We start from the raw sequence: 18498 nt of genomic DNA, 5'->3' as shown, positions 1-18498 counted from the left end.
TATCTGCTATGTGCAGGGCAGTATTCGAGGTGTTGGGAACACTAAGACAGAAACACCAACAGTCTTGGTCCTCAAGGATTCCACTCTTAGAGCTGAAAGGGATTTTGGACGTCATCTAGTCAGACCCATCACTTGACAGATGAGGAGCCTGAGGCCCAGAGAGGTGAAGTCAGTGTCACCTTGCCCAAGGTGACAGAGGTAATAGTGGGCTGGGCGGGATCGGAAGCCAGGTCCCCTAATTCTAAGTCCCAATTCATTCGGCCTTTCCAGGCAGGGCCACTGGGGAGGTGAAAGTGGAGTGGGGGTGGAGTGGAGGTGGAGGTGGAAGGGGGCTCACTCGGCTTCCATCTCCCAGGACCTTGCTCTAACCCCGCACTGTCCCCTCCATCTCCGCAGCCTCCGAAGGGCGTCGCTGCTGACATGGCTCAGGAAAACTCGGCCTTCTCCCCTGGGCCCGAGGAGCCCCCCGGGGGTCTCCCCCGCGCCCTGGCGGCGCGCGCCGATCCCCGAGAGCCCCCGGAGAGGCCGCCCCGACGGGGCCGCCAGCGCTATGTGGAGAAGGACGGCAAGTGCAACGTGCAGCAGGGCAACGTGCGGGAGACGTACCGCTACCTGACGGACATCTTCACCACGCTCGTGGACCTGCAGTGGCGACTCAGTCTGCTCTTTTTCGTGCTCGCCTATGCGCTCACCTGGCTCTTTTTCGGCGCCATCTGGTGGCTGATCGCCTACGGCCGCGGGGACCTGGAGCACCTAGAGGACACGACGTGGACGCCGTGCGTGAACAACCTCAACGGCTTCGTGGCCGCCTTCCTATTCTCCATCGAAACCGAGACCACCATCGGCTACGGGCACCGCGTCATCACGGACCAGTGCCCCGAGGGCATCGCGCTGCTGCTGCTGCAGGCCATCCTGGGGTCCATGGTCAACGCCTTCATGGTGGGCTGCATGTTCGTCAAGATCTCGCAGCCCAACAAGCGCGCCGCCACGCTCGTCTTCTCCTCGCACGCCGTGGTGTCTCTGCGCGACGGGCGCCTGTGCCTCATGTTCCGCGTGGGCGACCTGCGCTCGTCTCACATCGTGGAAGCCTCCATCCGCGCCAAGCTCATCCGTTCGCGCCAGACGCTCGAGGGCGAGTTCATTCCCCTGCACCAGACTGACCTCAGCGTCGGCTTCGACACGGGCGACGATCGCCTCTTTCTCGTCTCGCCCCTGGTCATCAGCCACGAGATAGATGCCTCCAGCCCCTTCTGGGAGGCGTCACGGCGTGCCCTCGAGAGGGACGACTTCGAGATCGTGGTGATCCTTGAGGGCATGGTGGAGGCCACTGGTGCGGGGACTGGGGCGTGGAAGAAAGGGCCGGGGTTGGGGGGTGGCATGGGAGAAGTGAGGAGTATCAGGGAAAGTGGGAAAGGGGGGCAGCACCCCTGGTGGGAAGGAGAGGGCAGCGGCATACTTAGAGGGGATAATAGGCATTCTTATGGGTGCATTGAAAGGACAGCTTGGACAGTGAGGTCAAGGAGCGGGTAATGCCCTCTGGCAGACAGACAGAAGTTTGGCGGGCAAGGAGGCAAGAGGCCGTAGACCTAAGGGATCGATGGAAAATTGTTCCAAGGTAGACAAAGAAATGGGGAGAGCTTCCCTAAAGGCTGAGGAACGGAGCAGAAGATGGGGATTGGTGTAAAACAGCTCGTGTGGGAGGTTTGAGGGATGGGGAGGGAGACACAAAATCTTAGAGTTGGAAGGGACCTGGGAGGTTATGTTATACATGAACAGGAATCTTCTCTACAGCAAACCTAGTGGGGAAAACAAGCAAACAAACCTCACCACCTCCTGAGGCAGCCCATTTCACTTTTGGGCAGCTCAGATGGTTAGGAAATTTTGCTTTGTTTGGACCTGCAATCTATCTCTTTGCCCCTTCGACCTTTTGTTCCTAGTCTTGGCCCCTGGAATCAAGCAGAAATATCTAATCCTTCTCCGGTATAACCCCTCAGATACTTGAAGAAAGCTATCACATCTTTCTAAGTCTTCTTTTCTCCAAGCTAAACATTCCCAGATCCTAGGAACACTTAATCTCCAGTCTCATTACCACCCTTTAGACACTTTCAAGCTTATCAATGTCCTTCCTAAATTATGGCAGCCAGAATTAAACACAATATCCCAAATGCAGTGCGACCAGGTCAGAGTACAGCAGAATTATCATCTTTGTTATGTATTCTGTGTCTCTCAACACTGCCTAAGAATGCATTGGCTTTTTTAGTGCAGACAACAGACAGATATCTGGGAGATGGGGGAGTATAAAGGTAGGGGAATGCATGAACAAAGTCACACAACAGAAAAAAAGATTGGGGTGCTGGAAGTTGGGGAATGTTAAGTTGGATCACCCTGAGTTTGGGAGGTTTGGGGAGAATTACAGCCAGGTAGCTGGAGGAGGAAAGAAACGGATGACCAGAGAGCTAGGACAGAGACAGAAGCTGAGAAGGCGAATGAGTATGGGAATGAGAGAAGGGTAATTAAGTGATCTGGGGTGTAGTAGAAGGACAGGGATAAGGGAACAGGAGCTTGGGGTGGGGCATAAGTGACTGGGAACCAGAATATGGGGGAGATAAGGCAATGTAAGTATTAGTTGTTGGAGCAATGAAATGCATTGCTTCTGTGTCAGTACTTTTAAATGGTCCTCTCTAAGAGCCACCCCCCCATTCTAACTCTTTTTCCCAGTCTCCCAGAGAGTGGGGGCTGTTGGAAAAGAGCTTAAGGTCAGCAGAGAATGGTACTCAGTCATTGTAGAACTGTGGGCTGAGACACTCCTACCCCCAAGACAGGGGACTCAAATTGCTGTGGCATGGTCTCAGAGCTCCTGCTGCCCCCTGGTGGTCCCTCCCTGACAAACAGCTGTCTAAGAATCAATGGCCTCAGTACTGGTTTTTAACCCTTTCTCCCAGGATTTCCAGTAGTCCCAATCCCGTTCCTTTACTTTCTCCCCATCATCCCTAGTATTCCTCTGTGTCACCACTCCAGTCTTTTCCTTTCTCTTCCTAGTGCTTCCTAAACCACTGCTCCATCTGCCCTCTTCCTCATCATCATTTCCCGATACCTCTCCCCCCACTGCCCCAACCCAATTCCAATAGTACTTCATATTCTGGCATCCATCATGGGAAAAATAAAATCTTATTATACCCAAAGGTGTCTCAGGCAATGGGTTCACAGTGTTGAGAGGGAAACTAGTCTTCTGGGGCAGATCTATAAGGGAGAAAGGTCCAGCTTTCCTGACCTTACTCATTAATACCCACGTATTATGGTCAGTTCCGTGCATCATACTTTAAAAAGGATATTGGCAAAGTAAAGTATGCCCAAAGGAGTATAATGAGATTGATGAGGTTTTAAAACCTTATTACAGGAGGAATAATTGAAGAAATGGGGCTTGTTTGATGTGGAAATGACTAAAGATATCTAAGAACTGACTTCAAATCTATGTATGACTGCGGAAGAGAATAGACTCATTCTCTGCTGTTCCAGAAGGCAGAACTAGCCAGAGTAAACAGGTAGGAAATATAGGGAATCATATCTTGACTCAACAAGCTATGGATTGGCCAACAATTAGAGCTGTCCAACAATCGAACAGGTTGTTTCTCAAAGGATTGTAAGCCTCATCATTAGTAATGTATAAGCAGAGATTAAATGTTTCATCTCTTAGTGCTGAGGAAGACCTTGAAAAGCTAATCACTGCATCATAGGAACTAAAAATTGTAAAGGATTTCAAAGGCTATCTCATCTAACACATACTTGACTGAGAATTCCTGTAACAATATCCTTTGCAAATAGTTATTCAGCTTTTATGAGACTTCCAGTAATGGAGAATCCAATTAACCAATTAAAAAGCGTTTATTAAACATCTACCATAAGAGAGGCAACATGGCATAGTGGGTAGATAACAAGCCTTGGAGTCAGGAAGACCTTGCTTCAAGTCCCATCAGCTGTGTGACTGTGGGCAAGTCACTCAGCCTCTCAGTGTTCTAAGCAACTCTTTAAGACTATCATTGGCTGGCTATTTCCAAATCATGCTTCCTGTGTTCTGTCCATCTTCCTTATCCCCTTCTTATTAGTACCTGAACTCTGCTGCTGGGACTCAACTGTAATAGGTGAGCTTTTGCCTTATCTTGCCTAGAACCATGCCTCTACTTCATTTTTCAGTCATTTTTAAACCATGCCACAACTCACATGCCCTTTCCCCTTTTTTTCTCCCCTTGATGTGTTGTCTTTCCCCATTAGAATGTAACCTCCTTAAATTTATTCTCTCTCATCCTATAGTGCAAAACTGGTTCATTGGGTGGAAAGTTACAAATAAACAAGCTTAGGAATGATGTAAGGAAAAAATTCCCAACAATTGGATCTATTAAAAAATGAAATGGTCTACCTCATTGGTCAGTGGATACCCCTTTATTTGAAATCTTCGAGCAAAGGTTGGATGACCACTTGTGGGTTATGCTGTATAGGGAATTCCTATTCAGGGAGAAGTAGAACTAAATGGACCCTGAGATTCCTTCCAACCCTGAAATTCTTTGATTATATTGTGAAGTTCAACAGATTTAGGAACATGGAGGCAGTGATGGAAGAACAGAAGGATTTAAACAGAAAAGGGGATTTCAGAGTTCTGGATCATGAAGGTTTTGAGTGATTGTGAATCTGGTGTATGACCACTGCCGTGGGTAGCTGAGGTAGAGGAAAGATATAGTCCATGGGATTTGAGGAGGCTGATGAACAGGAGGCCAGACTGTTCAAGGAGGTATCAACTTAAATACTGAAGTCCCCAGTTATGAGGTTGGGAGTAGGGGAGGAGTGTTAGGGTAGAAAAGAATGCCTACAAACTATCCTTTTAGTAAAGTGTTCTAGGATTTTGCCAATAATAGAAAGTCAAGTTATTCATTTTACCTTTTTTTGAAAAGCAAGACCTTTGCTCTTCTCCAGCCCTGCAGCACCTCTCCCCTTCTCCAACATCTTTCAAATATTTCAGCGGCACAGCAGGCCCATCTATCACTTGTGTCAGTATCCCCGATTATAAGGGCCAAGTCATCAGAGTCTATTGACTTGTTTTTCCTTTGTTTCAAGGAGGAACAGTGATAACATGGGGTAATGTCTTGACTTGCACATGAATTGCATTTAAGTGAGGCAGAGTTGCACAAAGTTGACTTGAACTCATTGGGGGCATCCAAATATCGTATTGTCAACTCCTCAACTATCTTGGTTTTCCATTTGCTCCTAATCATTGTTATTCTGTCTTTCTTAATCTGAGAATCACTCCCCTTGGAAGATTAAACAGAAACAATGTGAGTGGAGTAGTTCAGCCTTCTTGCTATCATCATTTCTAATACTTTCATCACCCAAAGCAATAGTGCCATCCTTTCTTTGACCTTCCTCACAACCCCTCCCCCACAATTTAGAGAAAATAGAAACAAGCAAAAAGTCCTTGAGAGACAAGATAACATAATAATTAGGATACCAGATTTGGTGTCAGGAATCTTCTGGTTCTTCCTTTACTCTACAACAGTTCATTTAAGTACATTTAAATAGTATTCCAGTTTGGTCAGCCATTCCTCAGTTGATGGGCATCCTCTTACCTTCCAGTTCTTTGCTTCTACAAAAACAAGAACTGCTATAAATATTTCTGTGCATACGGAGCCTTTTCCTCTTTCCTGATCTCTTTGTGGGGATAAGCCTCCTAGAGGTATTGCTGAGTCAAAGAGTATGTACAATTTAGTTACTTTGGGGGCATAGCTCCAAATTGCTTTTCAGAATGGCTGGACCAATTCACAGCTTCATCAACAGGGTATTAATGTGCCTGTTTTCCCTCAGGCCCTCCAACATGTGTCAACCTAATATGGGTGAGGTACAAGCCCAGCATTGCTTTAATTTGCATTTCTCTAATCATGATTTGAATTATGTTTTCATATGGCTGTTGATAGCTTGAATTTCTTCCTTTGAAAACTGCCTGTTTATATCCTTTGACCATTAATCAATGGTAATACATTGTCTTTAGTGGAATTTCCACTGATGAAATAATGTTTCTGATACTGAACCATTTGCCAGCGCCAAGGGCTTTCTGATGAGAATTTTCTTTTTCTCATCTTCAGTAACCGTGCCTGCTAAAAGAAGCAGGACTCCACTATCTGTAGAAGCAGTTGCCAGGATTCATTCCCAGAGGGATTGTTTCCCAGAATGATGGCCTCGGGGGGGGGGGGGGGTAGGCTGGTGGTTTGGAAGTTGCTCTTACTTCCTGTGCTCTTGGATTTCCTATGTGTTGGGGACAGTTGGTCAATAGTTGGTGAAAAAGGTGAGTCCCTTCTTCATAGTGATTGCTCCCCTCAATGATGACTGTAAAGCTCTGACTGGAAGTAAGGCCCGGGATCTGGAGGCACTACTATTCCCAAGGCTTTTGAGTTCAGGGGCCTGGGATATCTCCCTCAGGGTTTGAGGGAAGGTGATGGGTAGGGTGGTGACAATGTTTTGACTTGCCTGGCACATATTGCCTCCTATTTTTTCCTCAGGGTACCTTGCTGCTTCAGTAGGCTAGCTTGCCTACCTCATAGATGACAGTTGGTTGGGATGGCTGTCCTCTTTTCCACAAGAGCTATTTCCTCTTATAAGTTGAGCTGGAACAGAGCCATTGATCTGGGGGATGCTGCTATTCCCAGAGCTCTTGAACCTACCTGCCCATTGGTGGCAGATGGTGTTGGTAGTGGTAAGGAAGTGACTGTTCCTCTCAATAACAAAAGTTCCTAGGCTTTTAAAGCACATTCGTAAGATATTTTGTAAACCTTAGAGCATTATATTAATGTGAGCTATTGTTACTGTAATTACCTATGAGGTCTAATTGGCTTCCTTGAAATTAGTATCTCTGACCTCCTCTGATTATTGCCCATTCCTTGTACATTCTTTTGTATTTAGACGACTGAGGTCATAAGTTTTAAGACTCTCTCTCTTTTAGGATCATCTCTCCCATGAATGAATGCTAGTCGATCAGTCAAGCGACAAGCATTTACTAAGTGACTATGATGTGCCAGGTATTGTGTTAGGCACTCAGGATACAAAGATAATGATGAAAACAGTTCCTGCCCTCAAGGAGTTTACATTCTAATGAGGGAGACAACATGCACACATGTAAGTTTATACAAAATAAATACAAGGTTATTGAAGGGAGGGAGGAGCTGTAATGATGAAGAAAGGCTTCATGTAAAAGGTAGTACTTGATCTGAGCCTTGAAGGAAAACAGAAATTCTAAGGGTGGAAGAGGTTGAGGAAGGTGTTCAAGACAAGGGCCATGAACAATGCCAAGGACATGGAAACAGGAGAGAGAGGGTCAGGGTGAGGACTAGCAAGAACTCCAGTTTGGCTGGACTGCAGGGAGTAATATAAAATAAGGCTGAAAAGATGGTGTGGGGCCAGGTTGTAAAGAGCTTTAGATGCCCAGCAGAAAGAAAGGGAAAGAGCATTTATTAAGTGCTTATCATGTGCCAGCCACTGTGCCAAGCGCTTTACAATTATTTTCTCATTTGATCTTCCCAACAAGCCCGGGGGATGAATACTGTTATCATCCCCATTTTATAATTGAGGAAACTGAGGCAAACAGAGGTTAGGTGACTTGTCCAGGGTCACACAGCTACTATAGCTGTGCAGCGCAGCTGTGACTGCAGGCCCAGTGTTCTATCCGCTGTGCTACCTAGCTACTTTGATGTAGCTAGAGGATATTACACTTGATTAGAGGCAATAGGGAGCCAGTGAAATTTCTGGAGTAGGGGAGTGACATTGCCAGATCTAAGCTTTAGGACAGCCAGGTGGCACAGTGGATATAGAGCCAGACCTGGAATCAGGAAGACCCAAGTTCAAATCCAGCCTCAAGACACTTACTAGCTGTGTGACCGTGGCAATTCACTTAACCCTATCTGCCTCAGTTTCCTCTTGAGCTGGAGAAGGAAACGGCACACCACGCCAGTGTCTTTTCCAAAAAAAACCTCAAATGGATAACAAAGAGTCAGACAAGACTGAGTAACAATAACAAAGCTATCTAGGAAAATAACTTTGTCAACTGTGTTGAGGATGGATAAGAGAAGGGAGAGACTCAAGGCAGGGAGTCCAATTAAGAGGCAATTTAGTAGTCCAAGTGAGAAGTGATGCAATCCTGACCTAAAGTTGTGGCTGTGTGAATGGAAGGAGGGGCACAGATACAAGGAATTGTGGCTGTAATGGGATATGAGTTTTTTTTTCCTTTGTTGCGTCTGTTATAGATATAGATACAACACAGGTATCCAGGATACCAGGTTCTTAACATTTTCGTGGACGATTTTGTCCTTTTCCTTCCCTTTTCATTTCAAACCCCACTCAGTCACGTTCCCAAGACTCCAGGTGAATATGTTTTACTTGTAATACACCTTGTCAGGTATATTTTATCCCTGCCCAAGGACCAATTGTTCCTTTGTTTTAGGCAGTAGTCTCTTCTTTAACAACTAAGAAAGCTGAGGCAATGAGAAGTTAAGTGACTTGACTGCAGAGAATAAACCCCAGACTCCTCATCTCTGAAGTGAGATGAAGAATAGCAGATAAGATTGTTGTAGAAAAGATTCCTGCATTGGGAGAGCTAGTGGGCTAAAGGACTTAAAAGGCCACTTCCATGGGATTGCAGTAGCAAATGGACAAATCCCTGGACATCAGTTCTAGAGAGATGGGAAAGTATGGAGAGGTATGGGGTGGTTAGAAAGGTCAGTAGGGATGGCTTTCTGGAAAATGAGGATGCTGACCAAAATTTTGACCAAATTGAAGGAGTAGGAAAAGGATGGGTGAGGGTGTCCATAGTAAGGTGAGGAAGAGACAAGGGCTATGTTCACAGGGCTAGAATGAAGATACTGAGTGCATGTGGAAGTATCTCTCAGGTACCAAGAACAGTAGGGCCAAGGGGGCCTTGAGATGAAATAATGTGTTTGGGTATGATAGAGGGAAGGATGGATGAGGGGGAGCCCTTTCTTGACCCTTTCTGTTCTCCCCAATTCCCAGGGATGACGTGCCAAGCTAGGAGCTCATATCTGGTGGACGAGGTGCTGTGGGGTCACCGCTTCATGTCCGTACTGAGCCTGGAAGATGGCTTCTACGAGGTGGACTATGCCAGCTTCCATGAGACCTTCGAGGTGCCCACACCCTCCTGCAGTGCCCGAGAGTTGGCTGAGGCTGCTGCCCGGCTTGATGCTCATCTCTACTGGTCCATCCCCAGCCGGCTGGATGAGAAGGTGGAGGAGGAAGGGGCGGGAGAGGGGCCGGGCTGGGGGAATGAAGGGGACAAGGACAAGAACGGTCGCCTGCCCCCCCCAGAGAGTGAGTCCAAGGTGTAGCTCTAGCCAGAGGAGGTAGGATACACCCCTTCCCCACTACCTCCCAACCCCCAGTATCAGACAGATGGCCAGGATCAGGACAGACAGGTCCAATGGTAGCAGAGAGGCCCAGGCATAAAAGAGAAAAAGACCTAATTACTTACAAAGAGGTTCAAGTTCAATGGGCCCTTTAGAATCTCAAGTCTAGGATCCACTCTGGGAGGAGAGAGCTAGTGTAGGCATTAGGGGTGGGATTGAGAATCCATTTGCCATGGAGCTAGAGAGGATGAAATATGGGTTGTGGACCATTGCATTTATGTTTGTTATTAAATCTATTTAAAGATGGACACACATTTGAGTAGCATAGGGTCAGATCAGTATTTGAATGAGAAGGTAGAAGGAAAGAGATATGATCTAATGAATATATGACTAGATGGAGAATTGGCAGTTTTATGAGAGGATGGGTAGAGAAATGGATGGAGTGATAAGATTAGGATTAGATTGGATTAAGTTGTTGAGTGGTTTGAGGATAGAGGGAGTTGTATGGGAAGCTGAGAGGGTTGGTGGGTGGATGGATGGATGGATGGATGGATAGAAGGACAGAGACAGAGAGAAATACTTGGACATTAGTAGGCAGAGGTGAGTGGCAGAATGGATAGTAATGTTGATAAATGGAAAAATAGAAGGGAGGGAGAGAGGAATAAAAGAACTCTTCCTGCCCTAGCTGGTAAGGTAGACAGCTCTGAGTTGAGAGGAGAGGAAAGAGAATCTGTGCCCAAGGGGAAGAAAGAGTGAGCCATGGAGTAGCTAGCTCTTCAGATAGGCTTTTTAAAAAACTTCTATATTAAGAGAATTATAGATACAGATCTATTTAACTGTGGGGTGGGATGGAGTGGTAAGGGCTTGGGAGTGATCCCAGCACTAGCTCCAGTGCAATTGGGGGTCAGAAGAGGCTATTCCTGGAGAGGACAGAGAGCGTTTGAGTGGTTGTGATCATTCAGACAAGTGTTATGGAAGCCAGAACTGAAGAAGAGTCTTCTATCACTTTTGTCACTGTTGAGCAAGATGGGAAATGGAGGAAGAAGAGAATCAATCAATGCTGTTGACTGAGCACCAGCTGTGAACTGAGCACTGACCTGGGCATGATAGAGAGAGGCAATAGGATATGAGAAAAACTGGCCCCTGGCTTTGCCATCTATCTGGTAAGAAAGAATACACATGTGAAAAAACTGAATGGACAATATACCAATCCAGGAAAATCAGTATACCTGAGACTAAGGCCAAGAGCTGAGCAGTGCCAAATAATGAGCATACAAACTGGGAGAGCGCAGTGGTCTTGGAAGGCATCTTTGAGAGGAGTTCTGCTGCGTTTAAGGATCTGTGCTGGTGGGCAAAGAGAGGCTAGAGGGATTAATCTGGGTAGAAGGAATATAGCAAGTTCAGGAGGTAGGAAAGGGAGCAGACCATCTTGGCAGAACCAGGTGAAATAGAGTCCCTGAGCATGGTGGAGGGAAGAAGGCCTTAAGTATCAGGATTAAGAATTTGCATTCTGCAGAGTTGGTATCAGAGAACCATTGATGGTTTTCTGACAGTTCAATAAGCACTGATTAAATTCTTGCTATGTGCCAGGCACTAGGGTTACAAAGACAAAAATGAAACAGTCCCTGCCCTCATGGAGCTTATGTTCTCTTGGAGAGAGACAACACTTGTGCACAGAGAAGTAAATAAAAATATAAGGATAAGGACCAGACCAGTGATTTCACTGGAAAAGGGAACTTCTGGCTAGAGAAACTCCCTCTACAATTCCTTTTACGGTTGTGGTGCCTTCTCTGCAATTTATGATCTTAGCAAGATCTCTGAAAAGATTAAGTGACTTGCCTAAGGCCACTTAGTCAACATATGTCAGAGACGAGGCTTAACCTGTCTTCCTAGATTCAAAGCCGGTGCTCTATCCACTATGCTTATACATGGTAAAGATGCAGAAACTGGGAAGGAGTAGGGCGGAGAAAGAAGCGTAAGACAGGGTGGAGAATCATTGAAAGGCATTCTCTAGGATGTGGCACTTAAGTGGAGCCTTGTGGGGGAGCTAGAGATAACAAGAGGTAAGGATGAGGAAAGAGGACATTTCGGGAAGAAAGTGGGATCAGGGCAAGGAGTGGAGAGGGAGGGGAGGATCATGGAGGATCATGCCTTTGCAAAGACAGAGATGAGAGAGCAGGATATGCATTGCAAATGACAGGGGAGTGACATGGAATGATGCAAGTACACTTTAGGAGAATTTGTCTGATGGTAATTGTGGGATGGATTGAAAGCAAGAGAGACAGGGAGCAGGGACCTCAGGAGGCAATTAGGAAGCAACTGCAGTAACCCATCCATGAGGGGACTGAGAAAAAGGCATTTAAGTTGCGTTGTAAAGGTTTAAAGGTTGGATTCAAACTTAGGTTAATCCCCTGGGACTGATTCCTCTGAGGAGAGAGGACCTGAATTAGAGAGGTAGCCATGGCAAGGGAGCCAATCTCTTCTAGAAGGGTGACCAGGATGTAGTTAGTAATGGATCAAACGAGGAATGAAGCCGAGAAGAGATTCAAAGATGACTTTGACTGTGACCGTGGCCTGCTATCTGTCTGTGCTTCGTGGACTGGGAGCCCCCCCCAGAAATAATCTCCCTTCCATATCCTCTCATGCCCTGCCTGCCCTTCCCACCCTTCTGACCCAGTAATTAAAAGAGCAGAGGCCTCTGGGACCAGATCATGAGTGATAAGGGTGGGGGCAAACCTCAGATGGTAAGGTGTGATGAGAGGGAGGCAAACCTCTGGGACTGGTCTCCTCTAAAGGAAGCGAAAGAAAATATGGCCACTGGCCAGGAGCACCCACACCCTAGTCCTGCCTGCCCTCAAAAGGGAGGGAGGACATCTATGGCAGTACTGGCTTAGTGAGGGCCCTTTGCTTCACAACTGTGACTTCATACTCACTCCTGCTCTTTAATAAACTTACAGCCCCTCTGGGGGGAAGAACTCTAGCCCCGTGTCTGTCTGGTCTGTTCCAGGCGTGTGTGTGTGTGTGTGTGTGTGTGTGTGTGTGTGTGTGTGTGTGTACACAGGGGAGTGCATAGGGATGGAAATGAGACTCCCTGGGGGACTGAACAACAGGATTCTCAATGATGGCAGATGCTCAAGAGCCAAGCTTCTTTCAGGGAAGGAAATACAGTACATTTAGGGTCCTTTCCAAAGATATTATTACTACTAATAGTAACAGATGATAATTCTATGGTGCTTAAGGTTTGTATCACATCTTACATTTTTTGTTGATCCTTACAACAAACTACATGATGTAGGTACTATGGGTGTTTTTATTCCCATTTCACAAATGAGGAAATTGAGACTCTGAGAACCGAAATGATTTTACCATGATCACACAGCTAATAAGTGTGAGAGGCAGCATGCTTATTTGCCAAATATGCAGGAGACATAAAATTGGGAGGCAAGTTTCATGATATCTGTATCTGGATGATAGAGTCAGGCTCCCCAAAGATCCCAGCAGACTAGTATGATGGAGTCATACTTCAATACTGCAAAGACCCACGACATCATCTGCCTGAGCAGACCCTCTGCCAGTGTAGATCACAGCTCGTTTATATCTGAATGGATGGATTTGAAGACTATTCCACACTCATAGATAACTTCTGTAACCTTGTGGTTAGCCCAGTAATGGCTTTCCTGTCACTTGGCTAGGCTGGTCCTCAGACAGCGGATGTCATTAGGCAGCCAGGTGGTGCAGTGGAGAGAACACCAGGCCTGGAGTCAGGACAGACCTGTATTCAAGTCCAACCTCAGACGCTCACTAGCTTTGTGAATCTCTGCTTGCTTCAGTTTCTTCATTTGCAAAATGAGGATAATAATAGAACTTAACCTCCCAGAGCTGTTGTAAGGATCTAATGAGATAATAATTGTAAAGTGCTTAGCATAGTTCTTGGCATACAGTAAGTGCTACATAAATGTTAGCTATTATTATCCTCTGTCATGAGGACTATATTGAAAGCCTTTTCAGTCTGGTCAAGACTTGACAGTACTTTCCCTCCCTGGACATTGCCTTCAAGAACTGACTTACCTGTATACATACCACCATGAAGCACTTTGGGAGGTGGGGGAAGGATCTAATCAGATGGAATTCAGTTGGGATAAATGTAAATTCCTACATTTGACTTCAAACATTTTTTGAGAGGATGGGGGAAATCCAGTTCCTGTGAAAAGATGTGTAGGTTTCAGTGGGTTGCAAGTTCAATGTATCAGTAGCATATCATGGCGGCCAAAAACAAAAATGCATTCCTATACTGCATTGAATAGTGTAGTGTTCAGAACAAGGGAGATGATAATACACTGCCCTCCATTCTGGTCAAGTCCCATCTGCATTCCAAGATCTATATGCATTCCTTTCTGGGCACCATATTTTAGGAAAGACATTAACAAACCAGAGTGCCTCCAGAGGATAACTAGGATGATGAGGAAACTGGAGACTGTGCCACGTAAGGACTATTCAAAGGAAATGGGATGCTTATTGGCCAGAGGAAAAGTTAGAGGAGACATGATGACTGTTCTCAGGTGTTTGAAGAATTGTCGCGTAGAAGAATAGACATTTTGTGCTTAGCCCCAACAGGCATGACTAAGAACAATGAGTAAACATCTCAGAGAGATACAATGTAAAGGAAATACAATATAAAAGAAAACTTCCTAACAATTCAAGTTGTCCAAAAATGGAACTGTTCTGCCTTAGGAGGTAGCTAGTTCCCTGCAGCTGGAGATCTCCAAGCAGAGGCTGGATGACCACTTGTTGGGGATGTTGTAGAAGGATTCTGGTTCAGATTAAAATCACAGGATTCTGAACTGGAAGGGGCCTTTGAGGTCATCTGGTCCAAATCTACCTTTGCTCTGCTTGGCACCAGAGTGCAGATGTAGAACCAGTGGGTGGAAAGCTTCATAAGTCAAGCTACTTGAGAGTAAGGCATTTGTATCCTCCACGCTTAGCAGGGTGCCTGGCACATAGTAAGTGCTTAATAAATGCTTATTGCTTGATATAGAAAAACAAGAGGAGAGTAGGTGAGATGGGCTTCAGGAAATTGCTTAACTCCTTTAATGACCATAAACTTCTGCTAGAAACAAAAGCCCATTTTTCTAATACCGATATTCTACCAGTTTCATGGGTTAATCAATATATCAAGATCATTCAAGATTACTTGGAAGATGCCACAACAGAAATAACCCAGTTTAATAACCCTCTGACAACAAATATAAGTCAAAGCATAAACCAGAGAGACAGACTGTGTGCTTGCCAAAGGTGTTTGCCACTATGATGGAGGAGATACAATGCAAAGTTTAGGTCAAGGAGGGATTCCACATAGATGGTGAAGTCTTCCAGATGCTTCTGTTTGTGTATGACATTATTCTGATTGCATCAAGCCCAAGGATAATACAGAGCCTAATGACAGAGATCTGCAAGCACTCAAAGGAGTTTGGCATGTCTAGCCATACAAGGAAGACCAAGTGGATGAAGGATGTCCGTTGTCCATATGTCAATATGAATTTGGATAGATATCCTATAGAGCAGGGGTTTTTAACTTTTTTCTATGATGGCAGTCTGGTAAAGCCTACAGATCCCTTCTTAGAATAATGTTCTTAAATTTAAATTAAGTATTAGTTTTCATTTTAAATACATAGGATACGCCAGATTACAAAGAAAACCAATTATATTGAATTGTCTTCAGGAAATTGCAGAGCTCTTTTACTGACCCCAGACTTCCCAAGAAAGTAAAGGTCCTTTTTTTCACCAGTGACATTTTATTGGTGTTGCTATAGGAAGCAAGACATGAAACATAGATGGTGTCACCCAAAGAGCAATGGAGAGCATGGTAGATGTGAACACATTGCAATGAATAAACAATGAGGAACTGTGAGCAGGAATAAAAGACATCATCCAAGGATTATATGACAGGAAGAGAAGATGGGCTAGTCATGTGGCAAGAGGAAGAGATGGCCTATGGATAGCCCATGTGTTACCCCTGTGTCTTCACTTCAGAAGAAAGCAAAGAAGGTTCCCAGTACATTGGGCAGATCCCCACTGGCAAATGAGTGGGAGGACATGACATGGATAGGAGTCTCAGAGAATGGGCAGATATGGATGGATTGTGATCTGTGTTGTTGGAGGGAAAATCCTCATGGATGAGATTACAGGTATCTTTTAAGTACCAGAAAAAAATCCTCACAGCTGTCCAAAAGTGGAATGGCTTCCCCTCATAAGATGTGATATTGCCATTACTGAAGAGCTTCAAAAGGCAGATTAATGACTGCTTGTAAGCAATATCATGGAAGAAATTCCTACTCAGATTTAGGGGTACATGTCTGTAGTCACTCCCAACTCAAAGATTCTGTGGTTCTTAGTTCAGTCTTTGAAACTGAGAACTATGGTTGTGGAAAGGGCAGCAGATTGGAAACTGGGAGTGCAGTCCTGTTTCTGATACTAACTAGTTTTGTGACCTTGAACAAGTTATTTAACTTGTCTGTGCTTTAGTTTCCTGCTCTCTAATAAGAGGTGATCTCTTCCAGCTGTGACATTCAATTCTGTGATCAGGGAAGTGAGTGAAAACTCACTCCAAAAAAGCAGAGATTCAGGAGACCCTCTGTGCTGCCTGGGAACAGGAAAATCCATTTAGAATGAGCTGTGAGGTGGGGCCATCTGTGAAATTTCCTCAAGAGCTGGAGGCAGAGCTAAGTGTGTGTCTGGATACACAGAGCAGGAGTGGAAATACTCACACTCATACCCACTGTAGATTCTAGGTCTCTTTTTTCTATCCTTCAAGTTACTGTCAGTGACTTCTTTTTTACTGTTATCACAGGCAGAATGAAGTTCATGAAGGAGGTTGGATAGAGGGCCCTGCATCTGGTCCAGGGTTCAAGAAATGGGAAATATGGGGTGGAGAAGGCAGAACTGGGGACTGTATAAAAGTAGGGGAGCTGCCTCAAGGATTTTCTGTCCCCAAAGGCTGAATGAAGTGGTCAGTAGAATTGGGGCAGCTCCTTGATCTTGATTTGTGTTTGGAGCCCAGTTAAAGTTCACCTGAGCAATGGTAGCTCATACAACTGATGTGACCAAAGGGTCCCCTCTTGGGAGAGTGCAGGGGACTGAGGTCAGATGGTATGTGTGTTGAAAAGGGGCCTGAATCACCCGGAGAGGGATCTCAAAGAATTTAAAGACCATCAGCCTCAATGGAAAACATAAGGCTTTTCTACAACATCTCTAATAAATGTACATACAACTTCCACTTTCACACCTCTATTGTGGAGGAAATCATAACTTCCTGAGGCAACTCATGCTGGGTGTTTTATTCAGCTTTTTAATTTATTTTTTATTTTTAAAAATAGATTTAACATTTTATTTTCCCCAATTACGTGTAAAAACAATTTTTAACATTTGGGTTTTTTTTTATTTTGAGTTCCAGATTTTCTCCCTTCCTCCTTTCCTACTTCCCCCACCCGCTCCCTTTGAGAGGGCAAGCAATTTGATATAGGTTATACAAGTGTAGTCATGCAAAGATTTCCATATCATTCATGTTATATAAGAAAACACAGTCCAAAAAAATAAAGAAAAAAAATTTTTAAATTGTGCGTCGCTCTGCATTCAGATTCTATCAGTTCTTTCCCTGGAGATGGTGAGCATTTTTCATCATTAAGTCATTTCACAACTGATCATTGTACGGTGTTGCTGCTACTGTGTACAATGTTCTCCTGGTTCTGCTCATTTAACTTTGCATCAGTTCATGTAAGCCTTTCCATGTTTGAGAACATCCTGCTTGTCATTTCTTGTAACACGATAGTATTTCATCACAAGCATATATATACCACTTGTTCAGCCATTCCCCAAGTGATGGGTATCTCCTTGGTTTCCAATTCTTTGCCACCACTAAAAGAGCTACTAAAAATATTTGTGTACATAATAGGTCCTTTTCCTTTGTGTTTTTTTTTATCTCTTTGGGATATGGACCTAGTAGTGGTATTTGTGGGTCAAAGGGTATATACATAGTTGTATAGTCCTTTGGGCATAGTTCCAAAATTGCTTTCCAGAAGAGTTGAATTAGTTCACAACTTCATCAACAATCCGTTAGTGTCTCAAATTTCCCACCTTTCCTCCAACATTTATCATTTTCCTTTTCTGTCATATTAGCCAATGTGATAGGTGTGGGGACATACCTCAGAATTGTTTTAATTTACATTTCTCTAATCAGTAGTGACTTAGAGCATTTTTTTCCATGTGACTATAGATAGCTTTAATTACTTCACCTGAAAACTAACCATTTGTCAATAGAAGAATGGCTCTTATTTTTAGACATTTGACTCTGTTTTCTATGTGTTTGAGAAATGAGGCTTTTATCAGAAAAACTTGCTGTAAAACTTTTTTCACAGTTATGATTACTGTGTATTTCCCTCCATCTTATTTTCCCTATTTATGCTACTGTCTCTCTTTTCACCATGTCTGTCCTCAAAAGTGTTTTACCTCTGACTACCTCCTTCCCCAATCTGCCCTCCCTTCTATCAGCCTCCCCCACTCCTTCTCTTATCTCTTCTCCCTCCTATTTCCCTGTAGGACAATATAGATTTCTGTACCCACTGAGTGTATGTTATTCCCTCTTTGAGCCAATTCTGATGAGAGTAAGGTTCAAATGTTTGCCCCTACCTCCGCCTCTTCCCCTCACTGTACAAGCTTTTTTATGTGAGATAATTTACCCCATTCTACCCCTCAGTTTCCCCTTCTCCCGGTGCATTCCTCTTTCTCACCCCTTATTTTTATTTTTTTAGATACCATCCCCTCATATTCCTATCTACATATATATTCCTTCTCATGGCCTTAATAGTGAGAAAATTCTTAGAAGTTACAAGTATTATCTTCCTTTGTAGGGATGTAAACAGTTTAACCTAATTGAATTCCTTATGATTTCTCTTTTACTACTCACACTTCTCTTGATTCTTGTATTTGAAAGTCAAATTTTAATTCAGCTCTAGTCTTTTCATCAAGGATGCTTGAAAGTCCTACATTTCATTGAGTTTTCATTGAGTGTTTTGTGCCCCTGAAGGATTATAACTCAGTTTTGCTGGAAAGG

General features: G+C 44.5%; 1 protein-coding gene across 2 annotated transcripts; it reads left to right on the top strand.

The window, feature by feature from the left end:
• The first annotated feature begins 402 nt into the window (after positions 1-402).
• On the top strand, positions 403-12372 carry KCNJ9 (potassium inwardly rectifying channel subfamily J member 9). Of its 2 annotated transcripts, XM_036753351.1 has the most exons (3): positions 421-461; positions 525-1330; positions 9043-9942. In XM_036753351.1, the coding sequence occupies exons 1-3, from the start codon at positions 421-423 to the stop codon at positions 9372-9374; spliced, it is 1179 nt and encodes a 392-aa protein (XP_036609246.1). In that variant the 3' UTR covers positions 9375-9942. The 2 variants fall into 2 exon arrangements, with proteins under 2 accessions (XP_036609245.1, XP_036609246.1); XM_036753350.1 differs by having other exon boundaries at positions 403-1330; positions 9043-12372.
• Positions 12373-18498: the final 6126 nt, after the last annotated feature.

Source organism: Trichosurus vulpecula, chromosome 4, assembly GCF_011100635.1.
Source record: "Trichosurus vulpecula isolate mTriVul1 chromosome 4, mTriVul1.pri, whole genome shotgun sequence".
Classification (NCBI taxonomy): domain Eukaryota; kingdom Metazoa; phylum Chordata; class Mammalia; order Diprotodontia; family Phalangeridae; genus Trichosurus; species Trichosurus vulpecula.
Note: the sequence above shows the minus strand (reverse complement) of the source record. Positions and strands in the feature narration are given on the sequence as shown.